This window comes from Cydia pomonella, chromosome 1 (assembly GCF_033807575.1).
Source record: "Cydia pomonella isolate Wapato2018A chromosome 1, ilCydPomo1, whole genome shotgun sequence".
NCBI lineage: Eukaryota > Metazoa > Arthropoda > Insecta > Lepidoptera > Tortricidae > Cydia > Cydia pomonella.
Window position 1 is genome coordinate 32448827 of NC_084703.1, and position 25867 is coordinate 32474693.

At 36.4% G+C, this 25867-nt stretch overlaps 3 protein-coding genes across 7 annotated transcripts in view; 2 read left to right on the forward strand and 1 right to left on the reverse strand.

The window, feature by feature from the left end:
• Positions 1-14045, forward strand: part of LOC133519743 (mediator of RNA polymerase II transcription subunit 12-like) — a 55217-nt gene extending 41172 nt beyond the window's left edge. For all 4 annotated transcript variants that reach the window (XM_061853815.1, XM_061853838.1, XM_061853832.1 and 1 more), the window contains 7 exons: positions 2033-2159; positions 2352-2461; positions 4750-4850; positions 5277-5589; positions 5675-5971; positions 6078-6155; positions 7099-14045. In XM_061853815.1, the coding sequence (XP_061709799.1) occupies positions 2033-2159; positions 2352-2461; positions 4750-4850; positions 5277-5589; positions 5675-5971; positions 6078-6155; positions 7099-7293 (1221 nt within the window). In that variant the 3' untranslated portion in view covers positions 7294-14045. The remainder of the gene's footprint in view (positions 1-2032; positions 2160-2351; positions 2462-4749; positions 4851-5276; positions 5590-5674; positions 5972-6077; positions 6156-7098) is intronic.
• Positions 14046-15545: 1500 nt separating this feature from the next.
• LOC133519758 (pleckstrin homology domain-containing family M member 1-like) lies at positions 15546-21223 on the reverse strand. The gene has a single exon (XM_061853852.1). The coding sequence runs from the start codon at positions 21116-21118 to the stop codon at positions 19022-19024; it is 2097 nt and encodes a 698-aa protein (XP_061709836.1). The 5' UTR covers positions 21119-21223; the 3' UTR covers positions 15546-19021.
• Positions 21224-21229: 6 nt separating this feature from the next.
• Positions 21230-25867, forward strand: part of LOC133519775 (protein cereblon-like) — a 40590-nt gene continuing 35952 nt past the window's right edge. Inside the window, exons 1-3 of one of the 2 annotated variants that reach the window (XM_061853879.1) lie at positions 21230-21924; positions 22060-22262; positions 22333-22507. In XM_061853879.1, coding sequence (XP_061709863.1) covers positions 21828-21924; positions 22060-22262; positions 22333-22507 — 475 coding nt within the window. In that variant the 5' untranslated portion in view covers positions 21230-21827. The remainder of the gene's footprint in view (positions 21925-22059; positions 22263-22332; positions 22508-25867) is intronic. The other variant, XM_061853870.1, reaches the window with a different exon arrangement.

Here is a 25867-nt window from a genome sequence, read left to right on the forward strand (position 1 = left end):
ATTCACATTCAACCAGAGATTTAGGTCTTTATCAAGACCCAAAGCTTCTATTTGATGACCATATAAACAAAATAGTACAGAAAGCCTCCAGGTCTCTAGGCTTTATCATGAGATCAACATCAAAATTTGAAAAGTAAAGCCTATATAAGTATTATACTGCTCGTTTGTGCGATCTATCCTCGAATTTGTATCCGTTGTGTGTACATTAAACGAATTGAGTCCATTCAAAGAAAGTTTTTAAAATTCCTTCAATTCAAAACTAAAACTACAGACTTGTGTTATCGTGATGGTGCGTAAGACACCATTTTCTTCCCCTAGATTTGAGAAGAAAAGTCACTGACTTAGTCTATTTAACTAAAATCTTAAACGGATCTGTTGATAGCCCGGAACTGATTATGAATATTAGTTTTCGTATCCCCAGAGCTTCGAGCACCGAAACCAACTATCGTCAAAATTCTTACTTTGTCCGAGCTCAGAGGTCAATGAATGAACTGTGTCATAGCAACGATCAACTGGATTTACATCTAATGAAACCTGCTATAATTAAAAACCTCATGGCATCTAGTTTCTTTGCTCCCCTGCCTGCAGAAGATAAGCATAGGTTTAATTTAATTCTTGATTTAAATAAGAAACAAATTACGTCTTTCTTTTCTCATAGCATGTTTTGGAGTTTGTAAAGTCCTTAATTTTGTGCTAACCTGTAATATGACTACCTTTGTATCCTGTCTGTGGAAACCTGTAATTGGCTTCTCTGATACATATTTATGTTAATCTAGTTTTAGTTTACTTAAGCTGTTGGTTTTCCGAATAAAATAAAATACAAAGCTCTAAAGTCTCGAAAAAAAATTGTGTTTCAAAAATAGAAAAGAAAATAGTACCATTGGATTCCTTACATTTCATTGAAAAATAAATTGTATTACAACTATACACATAAACGCAATATTTCAGTGTCAAAATGAAAATTTCCTTGATCTTCCATACATTTAGGACAGACTTATATAATGTGACGTCACATCACATTATCATTTTGTTAGAGGCGTTTAAATCGTCGAGTGCGAGCGTCAGACTTTAACTCTCATTTCTGATCTTTGTGTTGCTTAAATGCCATGAGTCCTATATCTATATAGACATAGATGTCTATAGACATTTGATCCTCAGGAAAATCAAGATCGTTTGACATTATTTTCAAAAAGCTGTCAAGTAGCCAATTGCTTCTGACCCCTCTGTCCCCTTCTATTTGTGTCTTATACCAAATTAAAAGTATACACGGTGTCATTTCTTAAGTTTGTTAAGTATGAGAAAAATTTAAAACAAAAGACCACTAGAAACACTAGAAAGTGTGTGAACATTGTGGAAAAAAAAAGACAACGAAAATATTTTGAGCCATAGTCGTTTCATGAGGGCGGGCTCGGAATTCTGCCAATTTGTATGTAAGGGAATGCCACTGTTACACGCTGCGATTTATTCCGTATTTTGTTTTAAGATAAGATAAAGCGCTAATATATAAAAAACAAAACAATATGCACCTCACCTGGAGTATGTTATTAACAATAGACTATTCCAATATGTTAAGCACTATGTGAATTTGAAATGAGCCTTACGAGTATAAGCGGTTTTTCCCCACCTTGCCCTATCGTTCCTTAGTATTGAAAATGTTGCATTCACTATTTAAGCTTTTTGTGAGGTGTAAAGGTCGTACACTCATTTAGTTACGTACAGCAATATTTGGCTTGTTAAAAATATTGTACCATCATAAATTGATTTCATTTCTACACTGATTAGATCTTCAGACGTGTACTCAAAATGTTATATGCTAGCAGAAAGGATTGTTCCAAAGAATGCAGAAAAAACACATTTAATATATAAATACATTTTGATGAGTAATGTAAGTTCGCTCTTGAGACGGGTATGTTGGTCCTAAATGTGTGTACGGCCTGGCAAGCGTTTTTCGTTGTAATCGAGCGAGTTGGCCCTTAGATTAGTCTTAGGTGTGGGTTTGCTAGTTTCGACGTAAAGTACTGGTTGTACGTAGACGAACGGGCAGGGCGCCGTGGCGGGCGCGGGGCTGGCGCCGGCCGCGGCGCAGCAGCCGCAGTTCATGCAGCAGCAGCAGCAGCAGTGGTTCCCGCCGCACTCACAGAACTACTACAACCCGCAAGGTACAAACGGCACCTTTACTACTTTGCATAGCACTTGGATACTGATATACAACATTGAACTTCCCGAATAAATCATGAGTGACTGTAACTCGTAATAGAAATGGAACCCTATTTCTTATAAACAGTTCAATTTTGCTAATAGGTAAATGGCGCATATACTCGTACATATTTATTTGGTTGTATTAACCGTAGTTGGAGGCAATCCGCGCGGCGTGGCGCCGCCCGCCAACACGCAGTCCAAGCAGGCGCTGAGCCACATGCTGCGGCAGCGCGTACCCTACAACCAGATGTCGCAGATGCAGGTGTGTACTTTTTGCTACGCCCCTAGGGGAACATGTATTATGCTGTGATGATTGCATACAATAGTACATTGTGCAACGAGGGGGGCAAGTGAAATTTTGGATACGAGGGCGGTAATTCCCGACAGCCGCAGGCTGGAGGGAATCAAAGACCCGAGTTTGCAATATTCTTACCCCCGGAGTTACACACAATGTTTTTCATCACACTTGCGAAGAAAAAACAAAATTTTAATCGAAATAATTCTTAAATACGGTGACATATCAAACTTTTGTCCGCCATTTTGTAATTTCTCGACAGGTTAGGCATCGAAGGCACAGACCTATTTGCAGCGATTGATAATAAACATAGATGACGAACTAGCTCTGCAAAATCATGTTGTGCCGAAGCGGGCGGGGCGTCAACTTTGTGCCGCGGAGCTATTTAGTTCGCAAATGGCGGCCCGTTGTCACAGTCGTAGTAAGAAGTATTAAAATTATATCTTTAATAAAAGAAATATGCCTTATTGTGCGGATAAATGATGTGCTAGTCATTCCAACAAACACTGGAAACAATATGGGATTACTTTTCACGTATAGTTTAGCTAGGATCATATTATTTTGATTTCTCTTGATCACAACAGGCTTTATATGGGGATGATGTTATGCATTTTAAACAATCGTTGATATTAAGAAACTTTCATTATAAATTTGTTCAGGTTGTTATTTTGACAATTTAAATTCGTGATAGTAAATAAGAATCGTCGTTGTAGGTGACGTTTTTTTATGTGTAGGTATACATTTTTACTAAGTAAAGTAAAGTAAAGATCTCGCTGCTATTTATAACTTTTCGTTAAATTCGCGGAAGGCTGGACCGATTTGGCTAATTTTGGTATTGCAATATTTCTAGGTCCAGGGACGGTTTGAATGGTGAAAAAATATGGAAAGAATGCAAGTGTGGGTGTTAAACCTACGTGGATCGTAAATAATAATGCACGCACTTAATAAACAATATGTAATGTTCGAAATACAGTTAAAAAGTTATTATTATTTAAGTTAGTATTAAACACAAGCGGTTAGCACAGGCACACACAGTTCACCGAAACACTAGTTAGGTTCATGCACCATACCATTTATATTAGTCCGTGAATCCATAGGTTAGTATCACGATAAGCTACTAATTAAGTACGCGGATAGGATTTAACTGGCGTTGACGATGTGCGAGCGATCGATTCCGTGACTAGGTAATACTGATGACAGACGCGGGCGGCGCGGCGCACGCGTTACCGGCGGTCTAGCAACGGTTGCCAGCCCGCGCGCCGCCATGTTGTCGGCTGTCGTGAGTGGGTCCACCCGAAAAAGGTTTTGTGACTCTGTTTTGTTTGCGTACTTTGATAAGGAGTAGGCCCCACAAAGAAAATAGTAAAAACAATAATGATATTTTCCCATTCCCATACAAACTGTTCCTACGACGACGTGTTCAATACGAATTTCTGTATGAACGATACAATGTATTAATTGGTTCGGAGGCTTAATTGCCTTTAAACACGTGCGACAAACGAACAAATAATAAGCCTATATATATTTACTCTTTAAAATAAAATACCAAATTATCATACAAAATATAGGCATTTAAAACGTTCTATATCGCATGAAACCGTCTGCGTGGAGTTGGTTTCCATTGTCATGTATTTTCAAGTGTCAATGCTACAGCCAATCACAGCGCCTTATTTTATAATACACCAATCGTAGTTTGGGTGGTTTGAATTGACTAATCATGGTCAAACGCAGTTTCGTCGTTGAAAACAAGACGTCAACATCGACGAGTTGCAATTGGTCCGTTATGAGTACTGGGTGTTTTAATAGTGGGGCCACTTTTACGCTGATATTTTGTTTGAGATTAGTCTTCTATGTTTTTTTCGTTCGCTGCCTATTTGGCATTCAGCTATTATTGAAAATTATGTAAATATATTTTAAACGACATTTAAATTAAATAATTTTAAACAAAAAAATATTAAATTACAAACGTCAGTATTTTAAAAGTAAAACTCATTTATGCTACTTGATTTGTATGAATAAGTGACATAATTTAAGAAAAAAGCTATAATTCCCTAGGGAGTTATAGCTTTGTTTTTCACAATCCATTACTCCCACGGGAACAAAATAGGCCTTTTTCCTTCAGTACACCTGTATGAAATAATATGTTTTTCGAGCAAGTGTGATGAAAATAATTGAAATTAATTTCTTCTCTATTCTCGCACCACCGTATCCACGGACGGCATAGGACCGATGGTGTATCGTTGCATTGTTTGCAGGGTGGCGGTTATCCTGGAGCTCCCCATGCGCGAGGACCTTTTCCGCGGCAGGGCATGCGCCAGATGCAGCCTAACCAAATGGGGCAAATGGGGCCATCCAAGTAAGTAACATTTACTTAAGATGGAAGATTAGCTTTTTGAATCTCACGAAATAACAGTAATTTTTCTATGAAATTCCATTTCGGAAGAAAACGGTTTTGTACTAACTAAATCTTAACAAATCACTTTGATTTTGATGTAGATGGCTAATGTTGATTTCGCTTTTTGGAAAAAAAAAATTTTTTGTTTGATAAATACTTTGAAAAAAAAGGAAAACGTGAAATCTAGTTTTGTATTGTGTCAATAACATACTAAAAAATCATAGAGAATGTAAAATATTTAGAATTGGCAAAACGTTTTCTCTTTTTTATGGACGGACACGTGGTATACTTCCCTCTTAAAGTAGGAAAGTCATAGTGTAACACAGACCACATTTAATTATATTGTTGAGTGTTTACATTTATTTAACTATATTGTATTACCTACAGTCAAATGAATACAATTGGCGCGATGGGCGGTATGGGCCCGATGGGCCAAATGGGTGGAGTTCAAATGGGTCCCGGACAGATGGGTGCCGGTCAAATGGGAGCCGGACAGATGGGCGCAGGGCAGATGGGTGCCGGCCAGATGGGCGCGGGTCAGATGGGCGCGGGCCAGATGGGCGCGGGCCAGATGGGAGGCGGGCAGATGGGCAACATGGGCAGCCAGATGTTCGGTGGACAGTACGGCGGCATGCAACAGGGCTACGCGGGCTACGGCCAGCAGATGATGCAGGGCGGCCAGCAACAGTTGATGAATCAGGTACCTATTGCGCAGGTTCAATAAGTGACCATCCTAAATTATATTCTTACCCCCGAACTGTGCTTAACATACTTGAATTGTACAGGGCATGGGACAAGGTGTCAGTCAAATGGGACAACAAGTAAACCCAATGAACCAAGGGGTTGGCTCTATTGGGCAGAATGTCGGGCAGATGAATCAGGGCGTCGGACAGTCGGGCCAGCTCGGCCAGGGTATGGGCCAGATGGGCCAGAGCATGGGGCAGATGGGCCAACCAATGGGGCAAATGGGCCAAATGGGCCAGGGCGGAGGAATGGGCTCCATGGCGAACCAAGCCAATACTATGGGCCCGCAAGGAAGCAATACAATGAGTGGCTTCCCTGGTCAACAAACATTCCAACAGGTATATAGTATCAATAGTTACTTATTTTTATACAGCATTATTTTAAATATATAATTGTATGTATAATCGAAGTAGTTGGCCACTTACATTCTATTTCTTTCCATAGAATATGATGGGGGGCCGATCCAGCCAAGAAGCACAATACCTAGCCCAGAGGCAGAATGCGCGACCTCAGTACATGCAGGTACTGTCTCCGTTACATCTCTGCAGACCCCACATTCCATTTTTAGGGTTCCATAGTCAACTAGGAACCCTTACAGTTTCGCCATATCCGTCTGTCTGTCCGTCTGCAGCTTTGCTCCGTGGTCGTTAGTGCTAGAAAGCTGCAATTTGGCATAGATACATAAATAACATAAACCAAGCATGGCGACAGAACTGAAAAATTAAAAACTACAAACTGTTTCACTGTCACTGTCCCATACAAAATGTGTGCGGTATCGTTGGATAGGTCTTTCAAAACGAATACAGCTCCACGAAAACCATTTCTTGATAAAGTGAATATTTGCGTAAATAATCTCTCTAAAAGAAAGAAAATAATGTGCTAATAAATAACACAACATTTTTCACTACCAACACACCAACACGAGGAAAGTTAGTATTTTCAAACACTAAAACACTAAAAAAAACATTACAAATCAAGTTGAAATGAACGATATTAAATATTAATCATTTAAAAGCATCACTTCAATGTGAGGAAACAGCTTAAAATTCCCGTCAGATTACTTTGTCACTCTTGTGGATAAAATGCAACTTTCTCATCGGTATTTGAAGTACCTATAAAGAGAACCTTTGCGAACTGGTGCGGTAAAAACGTTTACAGTAAATATGGTGCTACTTTCCCGCACGCGTGCGGGAATGAGCACTTTCTGTGCATATGTCGAAAAAACCCATATGTACTGTAAAACGTTGCACGATACACGTGCGAATAGGTAATTCGCAACTCGTGTCGATTGAAAACACTCCCTTCGGTCGTGTTTTAATTTATAACCACTCGTTCCGAATTTCCTATTTTCTGCACTTGTATCGTAAATAACTATTATCTACTGATAAACACCATAAGCTATGTGTATTTATGCTTTTACCAAAATACCATACAATAATGCTAGTGATATTTGTTGGGCCGACAGGCCCCGAACGTGACGATGGGAGGCATGGGCGGGCCGGCGCCGCCGTACCCGCGCGGCATGCAGCCGCAGAACTCGGCGCAGTACCAGCAGATGACGCAGCAGCAGCGCATGCGCCAGCAGATGCTCGCCATGCAGCAGCAGCAGGGCCCGCTTGTGCAGCACCTGCAGCGCAACCAGTACCAGCCACCCTACTGACTGCCGCGACACTAGTCACCACACACCACCACCTTATAACACTAATAACTAACATATGTTCTCTTGGTTGACACCAGGTGAAATGCCCTCCATAGAGCTGTATACATTTTGTTGGTGGCCGGCGACTGGTTGCGGTGCCGTGGTATCCCGGTTAGATATGGCCCTTAGGACTCACTCACATTAGAAGCACACGTAATAGCGCCGTACATACATACCTCGCAGCGTAACGTTCTTTAGTAAACAGCACGAGGTCTGATTGCTCTAATGGAACCGCCTAGTATCGGTCTCAAGTGCATGTGACCTGGCTCGCCCGGTTTTAATTCGAAATTTAATTAAATCCAATAGCAAAATAGATAATATTTCCAAGTTCTTAAACAATTTAGCTTAGTCTATGTGTTATGTGTATGTTGGTCTGATAGCCTATGAATGGACCAGAAAGTTTTAGTATTTTATACTCGCGAAGCTTAGGATACGAACGACACCAATTTGGTATATATGCACTGCCTCAAATAAGTGTCTTAGAGTTTATCGATGGACACGACAGGAAAACGCTCATGTAAGGTCTCGGCCGCTGCCGTGGGCTATGCAATAACGCGCGTTCTCATCTCACTTCCTTCCCGCCTGACGTTCATTCGGCGCTGTGTAGGCATATCTCTGCATTTAACTATATTCTTCTCATACTAATTTGTAATTATCGTAGTCGTCGTGCGACTGCTACCCGACGGATAGAGTTAATACTGAATTACTGATGCATGTAATAACACTGAAAAATTAAGTGACGAAATTTTATAATAGTAGTTTGTCTGTCTACTAGTAGTTTATACCTCTGTACACAGAAAAATGGACGTCCTTCTGGAAGGATGTGGTATAAATATAATAATATTATATTATAATGATTAATGACTATGGCGCAGATGGTAATATTAGTACCTGTTACTTTTTATCTTATTGTTTCACCTTGTGTAACTTGTCTTTGATAACATTTTTTTATTTTCGTAGCAGATCTCCAGCGGTAATACGTACGTGAGGGTAATTAAAATTATTTCATTGCATTTCATAATAGTGTGATATGACTCTATGATTGTATTATTTATTTATTGGCTTACGCCGTACCGGTAGGCCTCTTCAAAGGTATTCGAGACGTAGTGCACGTGTTGAAACAACAAAGGCTGATATAGCGCAGGCAAGCTATGTAATTGCTTATAGGGCATATTTTACAACTCTTAAGTATTTACTGACTGCAGCTGGTGAATACAATTTCATTTTTGTTAAGATCCATGTCTCTGGTACTCGAGGTTTGAATTCCTTGTTTTGTAGTATTTATTATTTAATTTATAATTTTTAATAAAATTTATTTCATGGAATTATTCAATATTCAATAAAATGTATAATTTAATATATTAATATGTAATTTCAATTCTATCTATAAAACTTGACATAGTTCGGAATTCTTTAATTAATAATAGAAATAATTCAAATTGTATCGTTATTTATATATTTTTTTTATGTCAAAACTATACTATCACAAATCACAATGAGCAAACTGTATTTTTTATTACAAAAACAGATAAACACAGGCTAAGGTTTTCTCAAAGAATACACTTAATTAGTACTTAGGTATTGTTGTCTTTATCTTTATTATTGTATACAAATTAACTAAAGCTGATCCCTGAACTGTAGATGAAACAAAAGGCTAAATAAACATCTCGTAGACTTCGTGCCTTGTCGCGTGTAGACGCAGAGTGGCGCGATGTGGACGGGCACGTGCGGGAAGCGGCGTCCTGCACGAATGAGATCTCACGCACACACTGCGGGTTCTTCTCACCAATTTGTCACCAGTCGTACCTGGGATTTTTTTTCCAGTTGTTACCACTGGTGACACCCTGCTGGTAACTAGTGGGGTTACCACACAGCCTGTATTTTCATTTTAATTATTTGACATGCCTGTTCTATTCACATTCATGACCATTTATTTATAGCAATAATTACCCCGTGTTCCAATAGCGAATACAGAAATATTTATTGATATAGATAATTGAATATAAGTTAGATATTTAAATTCTCGTTGATAAGCTAGTGTGATTATTTTAACTTTTTTTTTATATTCACGTGAAAAGTTTAATGCATGTAAATGTTGTATCTATTAATGATGGATACAAATTATACATAATTAAGATCTTTTGATCGATTACAATTTGTCATGTAACGAAATGACATTACGGAACGCAAATTGCTCATCTGAGCAAATGACTCGTCTTCGTTGCATTACACAGATGATTCAATTAAAATGTTGACATATTAAGGTTTAATTAGGGCCTTAATTGCGTGTTTACATTTTGTAATTCGTGTATGTTTTTAACATTTGACTAGGTAAACCAGGAACATTATTACAGTGAATTTCACTAGTAGCGATAGTAAAATCACTTTAGCAGGCAAAATTTTAAGGGATTACCGCGTAATGGTATAAATGAAATATTTGTTTACGAAAAATTCCTAAATCACAGAATATAATTTTAAAACTGCTTTCAATTAAATTTTATCTCATTCGGAATATTACTTTAGGTAAGTAAAAGCAAACGCAATTAAACATCGATAAGTCTGGCGATGTGTGCAAAAAAAAACAAAAGCAGTACAGACGAAACCAGACGATTGAAAACCTTTTCTATCAGTCGCCGAAGGTGCAAAAAAATCCTCTTTAAATTTTGCTCTTAGATGACCAAATGCCAACGTTGATATCATTCTGAGACGCAAACACTAAAGTTGTAACCAAAACAAACAACAAGTACTCTACAGTCTGTTGATAGATAACTGGCAACGTTTATTTTAATTCAGAACTATCGCCCTGCTGAAGGAATAAAGATCTGCAGGCGATTTTATTCTGAAAGTTGCAAGCATCTGAGTTAGTCGATATTGCTGTATTTCGTTTATGAATATAAAAAGATTATCGAATAAAATAACAAATCTACCTTTAGCGTTTACATTCCCCACCTCAGCTAGACCGTATCTCTTTTACATGGAGATGCGGGGCAGGGCTCAGCTAGACCGTATCTCTTTTACAGTACCTGCAATAAAAAACGTTTCGTTCAACAAGATTGCGTTTGTTTTTGCTTTTTATGTGTATCGGGGGTTTTAATTTCGCAGAAAAAATGTTTAATGATCGATGAGTATTCGAGAACACGTTTATTTTGCCCTTGGTTTATTTAAACAAATGACGGACACATGTTTGACCGACCCCGAAGAGAATACGGTTCCAGCTATACGGGGAAATTACATCGTCGGGTTTCGTGGACACTTTCTACTGATTATAGCAGAAAGTGCCCGATGAAACGGTAGATGTCATAAGCCCTTTAACAGTGCCCTTTTTGCGCTTCGTAGACTCGCCTTATAGTGTAAGGTGTACGCATAAAAAACCGCAAAGTGATGTACAGTTTAGCTATTTACATTTACGCAGTTCCTTAAAAAAATCCCTTAGTACCCCTCCTGTGTAGTGCCGAGTCATTCTTTTTTTTTATCAAAAACCTATCGTTTGTGGTACCATATGAAGGGCTTTTTGAGGCGATTCTAGAAATATACCAGATTATTACGTTTCAGACATTTTTTTTTTATTAATAAAAAATAAAATGTAAAACATACCGAGTTAGGGCTCCTCCAGATACGATGTGGCTGATTTGTTTTTTGTACAATATACCACAAACAATACGGGATATCCACATATCTAACCCCACGAAATAAATTTTGAATATAATATCGTTAATGGGTGTTTCCTATGTATTTAAGTATCTACAATCTATCTAGATTAGTCTTATGTTTGGGAAAACGCGTGTTTTCGAATTTTCATGCGTTTTTTTTTCGACGCAGAATATGGTCGCTAATTTCGTGTTGCCCGCCACTGTCCGTCTGGTCCAGCGGGTTAAAACGCGGACTGCTAAACGAATGTTACGGGTTCGAATCTCGCCCGGTGACTAACTTTTGTTTTTTTTATATGTTCAAATTGTTCAAGTTTATATATAATTTTTTAATTTTTATTGTTTTAGACAAGTTTAATTTAGTAAAAAAATGTAGTTAAGATTATCACCTATACACCACCATATTACAATAAATAGTTATAATATAACCGAGCAAAGCTCGGTCGCCCAGGTACTTTATATATTATATATATCGATGTTTAAGTACCCTCAATACAAGCTGTATTGAGCTTACTGTGGGACTTAATCAATTTGTGTAATAATGTCCTATATTTTTTTTAAATTATTAATATCATTTTTTTTTTCATATTACGAAGTGACACAGTTCTACTTCAGTACCTATTTTAAGAGACTTATGGAACTGTACTGCAGATACGGTACACGTTAATCATAAAATGATACGTAATATACATATACCCAACGAGGGATACCTCTTTAACCCTTTTACTGCGTCTGTTCATCATTTGGTACAGTTTGTTTCGTTTTTGTGTTAGATACTGACTTAAAAAAGTGGCTGAAAGCTGAATGAAGGATGATTATTCAAGTGTAAGTAGGTATCAAAGGTTCGCAAGTATTCTTCAGCTCAGCGTTAAAACAACCATTAAATTAAACTAAAATCAACTTAACAACAGTAAAAGTGCTACTTAAACGTACTGTGATAGTTATACACCGTGTTTTTATTGAATTCCGTTAACTCCGGGTATGGGATACGTTTAAGGAAACTAAATTGCTTAATAAAAAAAATGCTTCATATAGCGTTGTTGTAACATGTTGTAAAACTATGACATATCAATGTCATTTCGAATATCGATAGTATTTACGTTTAGTAGCAAATGGACACACTCGTACTAAACACTAATCAATATGTAAACAGGCCCTAAGGCAAGTGTATACGCTCATGAGGGCCCTATAAGATAAAAATAATTTATTGATTATCTCCGAAATGGAGTTAATTAGAAGACCGGTGTCTTTGAGAAAATTACTTAATTTAAGCTCAAGAATGCACCCCTGAAATTACGGAAATCAAAAAAAGCATGGTGTAGTCAAGGAACCAAGGAACGACTCATAGCAGCACCCCACAGACTAAACAAGTCTTCAAAGACCATGCATGTCTTAGGCCCTGGGATCTACAATGCCCTACCTAATGACAGTAATGACAATATCAGATAGTAGCAATATGTTTAATAACAAACTAAAAAAAATTGCTTAATGATAAGACCTTTTATACTGTTATTGAATTCTTAGTCTTTGAAAATAATAATTACTAATTAATGTATTACCAAAATAACAATGTATTTGATGACGTGATATTTCATCTATGACTTACATATTGATTTTAATCGTAAATTTATTGGACAAAACGATTTTTTTGTAATTTTAATTCTAAACATATATACATATATCTTTTTACTACTTCCAATGATTTAAATGTATTTAGTGTTGTTCACATGTAATATTTTAAGAATATTATCAATAAATGAGTATGAGTATACGTAACCCGAAGTATACCCTCTGCATTATTAGGTAGGTATAGAGAAAATTAATACATACCTTGCAATATAATACGAACACGTGACGCACTACCGCGAATAAAATATACCTACACGCCAGACGAGAAGTGACCGCTGTGACCGACTGAATGCCACGCCACGACTGCGGGCAGCTAAATGCAGCTCGCGATCGGAACTCAGATATTAAGGGACGGGTGGGAGGACCGGAGGGACAAGGAATTTAACATTTGTGATCGTTATTATGACTTAGATAACACCAATAATAAACAAATCAGCATAGTTCAATACAGTTCCATTAGAACTGTCACATTGAAAAATTATACACATAATAAACAAATAAAAAAGTTTTTGTTTATTATTAAGATATTATGTATCATTTGTGGTATAGTGTACAAAAAAATCAGTTAGGTCTATCGTATCTGAAGGAGCTCAACTTGATATTTTGGGTTAAAAACTATACCAACTGATGAAAAGACGCAGTAAAAGGGTTAAAGAGGTGGTCCCCGTATCATTTTATTAACCAGCTTCATTTAATGTGTACTGTATCTGCAGTACAGTTCCATAAGTCTCTTAAAATAGGTACTGAAGTAGAACTGTGTTACTTCGTAATATTGCAAAATAAATAAATAAAAAGTTCTAAATGATATTATATTCAAAATTGATTTCTTGGGGTTAGATATGAGGATATCCCGTATTGTTTGTGGTATATTGTAAAAAAAAAACAGCCATATCGTATCTGGAGGAGCCCTAACTCGGTACCTATGTTTTAAAAATTATTTTAGTTTTAATTAAAAAAACTGTCTACAAGGTAATAATGTGTTATATAATATATTTCTAGAATTGCCTCGGAAAGCCCTTTCATACGACACCACACACGATAGGTTTTTGAAAAAAAAAAAAACGATATGCGGTTTTTCTTTGAAATTGGGCTCATACGGCTTCCACTATTAGGTTTGCCCAACATGTGAATGGGACTTAAGAATGCCTCGTCCCATGTCATTCCCTTTGCTCCATCAGACCCGAGTTGTAAATACTGGCGACATACCATTGCCAACATTGAGAGGGTTTCATTTACTACACAGTATAGTAGACTTAAACGTTTATTATTTTATTTTTATAATATGTATTAGTTTTAGTAAAGATTACCTATACTCTTAAGTCACCAAGGATGTCTTACGTTTTGTCATAGAAATCATGGCATATATTAACGGTACAGTCGTTTTAGGCGTATATGTAAATATCGATATAAGAAATACAATTTACAAGAAATTGAAAACTGCACTTTTATTTTATTCCCTAAATTAATATAGTATTGAATAATAGGTAGGCCGATTTTTATTTTGTTATGTTATTCGACAGATATTGATAAAACTAAAATTGGCCTTTTGTGGGTGGTAATGTTACCCCCAGGGCTAATGTCACCTGTGTCAAGTAAGCATAGACTTCTAAAACAGATACACCTCCAATATTTTAATCTATAACATATATATTTTAATCCAAGCTTTTTGATGGTGCCATTGGTGCCTCATGATGAAATTGTTTAAAAAGGATGTAAGTCCCCTTGATGTAATTAAATTCATCAATTAAACCTTCTTGCATAAGTGTATCAATACTAGCCTGGTGCATAACACTTACTAATACCGTTTCTGAAATCATAATTTGTCTCTTTCCAGCAGAAAAGGTTCCTTTTGCTCCATGTACATTAGGATTACATTTAATGATGCAGAAATTATCTCTTGATGAATTTAATATTTATATACAGCTTACGGAATATATTATCGATTAAGGTTTATTTTACAGTAATATAAGAGATTTTTAAGTGGAGCTCCGCTATCCTCGCCTACAACGAAAAATAAACACATCTTAGGTCTATCTATTCGCTATGTTATGTGCATGACTGTCACGCAACCTAGTGTCCGCAAGACTAAGGGAAAACGTCAATGCACTACATCTTATAGGGAGCGTGCATGAACTGTAGGAGGCAGCACAGGAGCCGTCAGATTTTTGGCGCGAAGCGTAAATGTGATGTTTATTGTTCCGATGTAGCCCACAAGATGGCAGAACCTACTATGCACAAGAAAACACTTGACGTGTAAATTTGATGTTTATTGTTCCGATTCAGACCACAAGATGGCAGACCCTCCAACGCGCACGGTCCCTATAAAACTACTCCGAAACTTAAAACCACTTAGGAAGGTTTAGGTATATAACTTGTTAAAGTTTTGTGTAAATTGGTTGAAATATAACGATGTTGTCGAAAAAATTACGCTGGCTAGGAGCTTTTATCGAAAACGGTGCCTAATCCGTTTGAGCTATAACAAAACAACGTATGGTGGAATTGGCTCACTTTCATGGGTCTACAAAAAAGTCCGCGATGTTGAATGTCTATCTTTTGGATAATTTACTATACCCATTCATTACTTCTAGAAAAAGATCACATAGTATGTGGCATTTGCAAAGCTATTTACATGGCTACAGTATTAATAATTATCAAATTAAATACCTTAGTTATATTAAGCATTTCATACAGATTACGATGGTCCCTTACACCATACAATTTAAATGAATATTTCAGGAGTAATCGTAAATTAAAGTTTCATTTCGAGCCATATAACTTGTATGAACTGTTAAAGACGATATCCGCAGTTAGTTCAAATTTTCACCACCTTATGCGCTGGGATCGCTTTACTTAGCTCCACCATGCAGTTCGCACGGTCCCAAAACGATAAAATACCAAGATAAAGATTGAACGGGTACACCAGTAAAAAATGGCATATCTTTTAAAATACAAGTTTTATTGATAAAATATAATGATGCTTAAAATAATCTGTTTACATGTTATTAATAGACAGCAAATGTTTTATTTTAAAAACATGTATTCTTAGATTGCTAAATGTTGTGTTCTACCTGAACTGAATGTTCTATCTGAACGACATACTTTGCTGAGCTGCAATTGCCCATGCCATGCCATCCCCAGAGAGCATTACGCACCATCGCCCACGCTGACAACGGACCATTGGTAAACCTTATTGCAAACAGATAAGGTCCACCGATGGTCACTACTAGCGTTTCTGTTACTATACACTTACCAACAAAAATGCCATTAATTAAACAAAATACCGTAAACTTCTTCAACATTGCCTATCATGCCAAACATTGCCTGTTTGCTGACCGTAAACTCCGAAAGCGGGGTAATTTTGAAAAGGCTCTTATTTAACTGATCACGATATAGTAAAATAATATCAATAGTACAGTCAGCGTCAAATACTTTGTAGCAGACAAAGTGGCCAAAAAGTTCGTTACACCATACTAAATATATGGTGTACCGAACTATTTGGCTACTTTGGTTGCTATAAAGTATTTGACGCTGTCTGTACATTGTGCAAAGAAGGGGGTAAGTGAAATATTGTATGAGTCTATATATTCACGTCAGCCGCAGGCTGAAGAACAATATTCTCACCCCCGGAATTACAGACAATGTTTTTCCTCGCACTTGCGAAGAAAAAACTATATTTGAATTGTTATTTTTTGACAGTTTACGCATCGAAGGCACAAACCTATCCGACGTTCAGCCACAGTTATAAATCAAATTAAATATTTTGAAACATGAACAACTTATACCTAGTTAATTCGTATGAATTAGTAACAAAATTTTAAAAAAATGCTATAACTCTCTGGGGAGTTACAGCTCCACAATCCATAACTCTCACGGGAACAAAGTAGGCCTTTGTCCTTCAGTACACCGGCATGAAATAAGATCTTTTTCGAGCAAGTCTGATGAAAAACAAAAACATTTTTACTGCCAACAATAGTAAAGGATCACCAAAATAAAAACTCTTATTTTAATGTGAAATTATAACCAAAATGTTAACATCTTCCTAAAATATAGAGATGCCATGAATAGTGATTTTGGCCGAATACCGAATATTTGGCCCCTCTCTCGGCCGAAGCGTACAATATTCGGCTAAACATGCCTATTAGATTTTGAGCCATATTTATTATGAAAATTGTTCGCCTACAAAGCACAACGTTTACTTAGATTTAATTTTTGTGCTCAGGATTAGTTAATGTAGTTAGAGACAATCAAATCTAAGCCATGATAAAAATTAAGATTATTTGTAATACAAAAAATGCTCACAAAGGGACTTCCTATTTAACAACTTCCCAAGAATATATTTTAAATATTAAATAAAGTGCTTTGCGATTATATTTATAGTTTATTTTTCTTTTTCGGTAATAGGTTAAGTAACAGATTTCCGGCCGAATATAATATTCGACAAAGTTGGCCGAATATTAACAAAATAGTTTACTAAGGTCTGAGCTGTTTATGTCTCTACATTAATTAGTCCACACTTCTAATAACAGTTTGATTCTGTAAGGATCACAGTTTGAATGTAATATGTAGTGATTAGTTTTGAAATGTATTATTTTATAATATGTATATAGTTTCAAAGTATTTTTTTTATCTATGGGCCACTAGTTGCTTCAAATAAAGAATTTCATTAACTTAGCCAGTTTAAACCTAACCGAACCCACTTTTCTAGTAACATTTCCTTTCTGTAAGAGTCGCAGTTCTAACCTAACCCTCTTTTTTTGTAGCATTTCCTTTCTGAAAGGCTCTCAGTTCTAACCCAACGTTCTTTTATGGTAGTCATAGTGGTTTAGTTAGGTGAAAATAGCGCATTAGTAATGCTCGCTAAGATTTGGTGATCATTCATTATATTTGGTGTTTGAATACAATTTTAAGTGCAGTCGTGACTAAAATAGCTATAACTGGTTTTATTTTATTTTATAGTTTATTTTTTTGGTAAGAGAGCTTAGGGTATATACCTAAGTATTTTTTTTACAAGGGGGCAATATTGATACCATTGAGCACGAGCGAGCGTGGAGCGAGTGGTCCGAATAGTGGAATCTTGAGCGTTGCGAGGGTTTAAAGGCACGAGCGTTAAGAAAAATTGCCATCGAGTGATATGCAAGATTTTTCACCACACCAACGCGAGGAAAATACTCAACTGAATTCTACGAGCCAACATAAGGAAACTACTCAAAATTTGCACAAGATTACTTTGCCACACATGTGGATATAAATTATAATGCAACTTTCTCATCAGTTTTTGAACAATCACGAGAGCCAGCTGGTGTGGTGAAAAGAATATATTGTGGTCATTATATTTAATGACCTTTGAAAATGACGAATATTAAAAAAAAAAAACAAGAAATACTTTATAAATTAGCAACACTTACGCTACCACTACGCTTACCAAGGCATCTTGCTTACTGTTTCTAAATTACTTTGCTTTCGGTGTTATTATGAAATGTTTTCGGTGTTAATAATTCTCTTTAATTAATTGTAGTACTTATTGTTTAATGTTATACAGAGTAAAGTTAGACGTTCAGATAATGTAGGTACTGTATGCAAGTATACTAACTTCCTAATGATTAGGTATCCATAATGAACTAAATGTACAGTCAGCTATAGAGAACTATTGGAGCAGCTAACTGTACACTACACTTAAAGTACGGCCATAGATAAGTTGGACACATAGTCTTCTAATTTAATTTAATTATATTTTTATTTTCTGATTTGGTTAAGGATACTTTGGACCATGCTTAGAGCCTAATAAAAAAAATGTGTTTATCTAAACAGTCAAACAGCATTTACCTACATTGTGTGTGACACACACAATACAATTCTGGTAGTATATTTTAGTTAGTATTACGATTGAATTATTACATTTATGGCAATAGGTCAGTTTGTGTCCAATTTTCTTTACAAAATGGGCCATTTTCATTACTCTTTAGTGGACTACCTAAAATAATATAAAGTAAGAAAGTTAAATATATGTATAATTATCATAAGGGCTTTCATTGTTTTTTTTGTAAAAGTTTAGTTTATCAAATTATCAAGGGCATCTCTATTGATTTAATTAAAGTATTAAACTATAAAATTCACTCAATATTATAAAATTAAAGTGGGACTTAAATGCGTTTTGTTAAATTATGCTAATATAATAAGTCATAAGTGTGTTCTATACATATTCAGATTTGTAACATAGAAATAGACTACAAGTAGTTTATGATGTTATTATATGGGTTTTTAACTGTAAACTAGGTAACATTTACCATCTCCCATTTCCACAGCAATCAAATAATAATCCTAAAATATTTTTAAGAATGAGGCGGAAAAGTGTAGCAATATGTAGTAATATAACTTTATATGGATAATATATTTAAAACAAGGTTATCAATCATTTAAACTAGGTTAGATTCATTAGTGCGATTTTGTTTTCGTTTACATTTTGGACATGGCATATTTGCATTGAAACATTTGATATGAAAGACACTTGAGCACTCATCACAACGATATGTAGTGCTTGTCTCAAATGGATACAATACTTTAGGATCTCTACAAACTTCACATATAAACCCTTTCTGGCTACAAAACCAACAATCTAGCACATGCGTTTTTGCAAAGTTGACAACTTTCTCTAATTGCAATAACAAGGATCCACTAGGTATCTGGACTAGGTCTGATATAGTGTACAAATGCACATGATCATATAGATATTCCCTTGGCCAGACTCGTTTCTGCAATTCTTCAATAACAGGTTCTCTACATGAGAATATGTATGCTCTTAGGAAATTAAGTTGTATTCTTAATTCTTGTAGCTGCACCATATCAGACACCCCAGAATATATTTTTGGATTAAGCTTTTTCATATGGATCCAGGGATGATGCTGGAACTCTAATAAGAACAGAGCTGATTTTTTAGAGACTGGGTATCTCTTGAAGTCCCAGTTGTGTATCACCCGAGCCGGAATTATAAAGAAGTTGGCATCCATGCAATTGGAGCAATAATATTCCCCAGTATAAGCACACACTTTAGCTTTGGAAATAGTGCTGCCCAACAAATCTTGACAACCCTTGCACTGATAATTTTGATGATCCAGACCATGTTCCCGGGAGAGGCTCCCCAGCTGTTGAATCATCTTCTGAAGTTCGGTGACAGTAAATGAGCCTGTTACTGAATTTGACACAATTTCAAAGCCCAACCCTTGGAGCATGGGGTCTTCCGGTGTAGCAGCTTCTGACTTCAACTCAACAACTTCTGGTTCTTCTGTATTTAACTTTAACTCCTTATGGATATCTTTCATGATGTCTCGTAAATTAGGAGTATTTACACATTTTTCTGTTAAATTATTCGCTGTATCCAGCAGAGATGACAAACTCTTTAATTCTGGTGTTTTTATAAGGCTGCTGCCATGTGAGGAATTTGAATTAATGGAACAATTCATTTCATCATTTTTATCAGTAGACCATCCTTTACCACACAAAGAGTTTCCAGCAATTACAATATCAGTAGCCGCATCCAGTGGATCAACATCTGTGTCTTCTTGATAACTATTGTTACCATCTGGCTCCTGACTTGTGGATGGCTGATCTAATGATATGGCATTACTCTCATTGTCATCAATAGTCACAGGATTTTTATCATCTAAGTCATCCTTTCTTTCTGGTTCAATTTGAGGTTGTGTTTCCATGATGGTAATGTCATTAGATACAGATAGGATAAAATCTAATGCCTCATCTTCATTTAGAGCCAGCCTGCCCAAACCAGTTATTCCAGATATGTGGGTTGGAGTGGACACATCTTTAGGCTTGACCTCTTCATTACACATGGTGCTGGCCACATCAAGGCCCGCGCTGATGGGTGCAGCTCTCATCGTGGGCACCCACAGACCAGCTAGCATCAGCACTGGCTCGGGCCAGTGATTAAGTAAACTTGAATTAGTGGGCAAATTAAACTGAATGCATGTCTCTAATCCTTCTATTAGTTTTTGGGCAACTTCTAAAATTTCAGAATCGCATACAAAGGCAGATTTATTATAGAAAGGTCTAACAGCAGATATGTTTTTCAGAAGAGTTGCCATGTAAGAGGATAGAAGACATTCATTGAGGGCAATTCGCAGCCAAGCTCTGCATTGTCCAATCTCAGTGTTGATCTGCAGCAATGACGAGATCTCGTCGATATTCTGCCGATGAGAGAGCACGAGTACAAGTGGCCAAAAGTTCGGCTGCGGTCGGAGGTCTGGATCACCTGACAGTACATTTTTCGCTTTTCTTAGTAATGTGTCCTTCAAACCATGCAGAAATACTGCTTCGAGAGCCGTACACAGTGTGTTAGTAGAATCCGTCGATCCAAGAACGCTGTGGAAGTTTTCTTCAAACTGATTATTGTATTGTATGTCTTTTACGCATTCAGATAAATTATTTATTAGAGATTCTTTCAAAATCGAATCACGACTACGGATGGTGAAACTGGACGCAACATTCTTGAAAAAGGACATGACTAAATATTATAGATTACACCGCTTGTAGTACTTTTTTTAATTGATTTGAAAATATGTATGTCACAAAGGATTTTATCAGTAAACAACAAATGGGTATCGCGCATACATCACTGTAGAATCAACTACCAATACCGTACCAAGTAGTACCAAGGCAAGAAACGTCATTTTATTATAGGAGGCATTCATTTGTGGTGCGTTCAAGATAAGAGATGCATAATGTGTGAAAAATCTAACAAGACTTCGTTATCTGCCTCTCTATCGCTCATGTGTATTATAATATTACAAAGAGCATATAATCCTCCTAGTGAGTATTATATTCTTTGATATAATCACTACGTTTTAATAATATTATATGAGAAAGGGCCTTTATAAGTTTGACACTGACACTGACAAGTGACATTTAATGAAATGGTGTTAGTTTATTTTATTATTATTTGCACGTTTTACCAACAATAACACAGTGTTCGTGTAAATTTGAAGATAATCCAAAATTATTTATATACCTACCATGTCATTGATAATCAGAATTAACAAATAGAAAATATGTCAATAATGTTATGTATATTTATAGCCTATATCGAAAAGTTGCTTATATCATAATCAATCAAAACTAGTTTGGTTTTTTTAAGTTAGCGCAGCCGGTAATACGAAATAGAGCGTTGTTAATACTGTTTTTAGTTTAGTTAAAAATTTTCAAAACCCAGACATGGTAAAGTTAACATATTCCATTATAATTATCTATGGGTCACAAATGTTTTTAACTCTTGCCGAACAACCCGTAAAATCTGAGGAGAATCGACAAGGTAGGTTGACAATTTGTTGATCAAAATATAAACGATATAATTATATGGACATATATTCAAGACACTAAATGTGCTAAATTGTATATAGTTGTTGATTTTTAATGAATAATTCCAATGACTTTATTTCTGTAACAGAACTCCTGCTATGCCGCAAGTGTGGAAGTGACGTGGCCGACTCTTATTACTTATTTAATCAGCTAAGTCCCGGAGCTCGTAAAAGTGAACGGAGAACATTGTTTGGCAAAAGTAATGTAACTGTGCAAACATTAGTAAATCCATTTGGTGTTCAGTTTGAGATTGTTACTACAGAAAAGGCCAGATGCCATAATATTGGCAATGTAAGTTACTACTATATTTATATACATGAAAATATTATATTGAATGCAATGAAAACATCATATATTTTAGCCACAAGGTGCAGACTCATGGTTCCCTGGTTACTCGTGGCGGATCTGCACATGTCCCCACTGCGGAGCACATATTGGCTGGACATTTGAAAATTCTTCATTAGGGGTGACTGACCAATCCACTACAGCAAACACATTTCATGGTTTAATCTTGAGCAACATTTTGGGAGAGAATTGTAAGTATTTGTGTGATTTCCAAGCAAAAAGTGCCACTTTGTCACTTGCCATAATAATGTTTTGACAGATTATTCATATAAAGATACAAGTAAATCTCATCCTTATGGTAAGCGACAAAGTGGGGCCATGGACTAGACTTCGACACATTAAATGGTATCCCTCCTCAATCACTCACTCATGACAAATGAGTATTTTAGATAGTTCTCTAAAATATCTTGATAGGGAGTAGGTCATTATATATACTTTTATCTACACACATATCATAAACCCTCTGTGATGCCTTCAAAATCCGTAAATAATGGCCAACATTACGATAAATATATAGTTAGTTTGTATCGAATGATACAGAAATAGGCCCCTGACTCTAGTTTGTCTCTGAATTTTTTTAAAAATCTACATGCGCGAAAATGTTTTCATTTATCGCCATTTGACGTACAGTTTATCTTTGAATTAGTTTTAAGTATAAAATGAATGTTTTTTTTTTAAAGGCAACTAGCAAAAATTTGGTGTAAAATAAGCGATAAAAATATTTTTGTGACGCCACCACATAGATAGAATACTCTTTATTGGCACACCTCAGTAAAAATATACAAGAAAAATAAATAATTGATTAAATTTAGAGGCAGACAACAGGCGGTCTTATCACTAAAAAGCGATCTCTTCCAGACAACCTTTGGTTAGCGGAAATAGAGAAGTTAATCGAAAAAGTAGGTGTTGCTAAACTGTTATGAAGCCTACATTCACAAACACAAAAAAGTGAATAAACATACACATATAAGGAATACAAATAGGCATACATAAACATACATATAAATATATATAAAATTAACCGAAATATAGCTAACCGAAATACAGCCACAGAGTAAAAATAACTATGTTCTATATAAACACTAAGGGAGAGATAAATAATGTTCTTTGAGTGATTTTTTAAACACAGCAAGAGATTGAGCGCATCTAATGCCAACGGGTAAGGAGCTCCAGAGTCGGACAGCGAGTTCCGCCAAGAGAGCAACGATTTGGCAACGATGCTCTAACGGAGGCTGTAATTTGGGTTAGTGAATATTTCATAGAAAGTTTATAATATGTGTGTAGATAAAATAGTTTATGTAACTGTACATAATTAGGCATTAAAACACTCATGTGGTCTTTTAATGTCTTTTATTATGTAGCAGTCATATAAACTACTATTAAACAAGGTCGATGTGGTGAAGTCCAGCATATAAAATTTTTGGTTGGAAAGGCCATCATATAGCGAGAACTCGCGTATTTAAATACAAACTTCACTCGGACACAGTCCGAGAGGAAGAGCTTTGTTCCATCTGTAAGGCCGCAGGCTGGACGCACGCGGCGAGTGGGGCGACAGGCGGCGCGGCAAGCCACCTCCGCTGGCGTCCAAGACAGCTTAATCCATTTCAATTCAGCTTCCTCTAACACAAATTAAAACAAAAAATATTACTTTGCTGATCCGCGAAAAGATAACGTGCTAGTCAATCAGTGCTAACCCGTTATACTTATTTGCGTATTTTTACGTGCAATTAAAATTACTAAGTAATATTTTTTGTTTTAACTAGTATGGATTTCCGCAAAGTAACGCCTGATTCTATTCATTATTCCACTAACACAGAAAAACCCCTTCTTATTGCCTCTTCTCAACATAAATCCGTAGCTCCCCGCTTTCCCTTCCAGTAATTACGCGACCTATATTAGACAAAACGCTTCCGCCTTGGTAAATAATTCTCCCCCGTCATAGTTGCCCCCACTCCTGTCTCTGCGGAAAACAAGTAAACTGTAGATGCGATGGAATGACCCTCTTCCCTTGGCAAACGGGATGGCCACTTAACTTGGATGCTATTTGTGTAGATACTCTAGCGCCGTCCCATCTAGCCACCACGTGGCACGTCTCTGAGGACTGGCGGGGTGACAGCAGGGCTGAAACCCTAGAGCGCCGGAAATGTGCTAAAAAGAAAAACAGTTTGCCCTCCACTGGTATAGACCCGAGGCTGTGGAGTAACGACGGTCATAAACTCTTTTAGAGCCTGGAAGAAGTCTATCCATTTGCACCTCGTTTCCAGCCCGCGGCCTAAGTGGAGTATGTGTACAGTCAGCATCAAGTAGATAGTGTCGGCCAAAGTAGCCAAATATATCGTAACAAACTTTGGCCGTCACTATCTATTTGACGCTGACTGTAGAAGCACAAGAATAATTGAGTACTTAATATAATCGCTCGTAATGGGCAAAGTTGTTGATTTCTTTATATTTATAACATATTAATATTTTTTGCTCAATTTTTATAATAAAATATTATCTTAGTTATAGTACGGGCGGGGACCGTATGAATGATCTACCACGTCATCTGATAAGCGCCATGGCACACCTTCATAAAAGTGATGCTAAGTATGAAAAAAAAAATAGAATTGGCCGAAAGCACGAAGAAAGTACCACTTCCGGTTACAAAAAAAAAAGTGAAATATACGACATCTGATTCAAAGATGAGACTGGTAGCAACAGTCTGATACAAAGATGAGACTGGTGGCATCCCCAATTTAAGCAATCCATTCTTTCCAATCTTTTAAATGCTCGGCAGACGCACTTTCGGCCATTTGGGAGCTGGCAGAGGAGTATTTGTGAATCTACATATAAATTGCTACTAACTATTGCCCGCGGCTTCGCCCGCGTACTAAGCAAAAAAAAAGGTTCTCAGTTTGACCCGTATGTTTGTATGAACGCATGTAGGTATGTATGTTTGTCCGCGATTATTAGATTTAGAATCATGTTCTGAAAAATGCATGAAGTGTTCAAAAACTTTATACTTACTTGTTACAGTGCTTCCTTATGAACAACATTTTTTTCCATGTTTGAAGGTGGTAGCAATAGAACCAAAATGTTGATTTTTAGAATAATTCTCTATATTTTCCCCTTTTAGAAGTTGAATTCTCAAAAAACCTGAAACACTTTACTCATTTATCGTTAGGAATACTCTTATAAACTTCCAAATAGAATAGTCTAACTAATCTTGTTTCCCCATACAAACTTTGGACCCCATTTCATTTGAATTTTGATAAATCCTTTCTTAGTGCATTTCACCCCTTTAGGGAGTGATTTTTTTTTTTGTTTCCAAACTTTTATGAACGTATGCCAGATGACGTAAATCTTAGTTTTTAATTGCGTGGAATTCTGACGTCTCCTGGTGATGTCAGGCAAAAAAATACTCCTTAAATGTATGGTGAGAATTACAAGCCAAAATAAGACATCGGAAATATATTGGGACATGATTATTTTTTAATTTCAATCATCATAATACTTTATTTGCGAAAACAATGATACTTTAATTTTAAAGTGCACTATTTCGATAAAAGAAA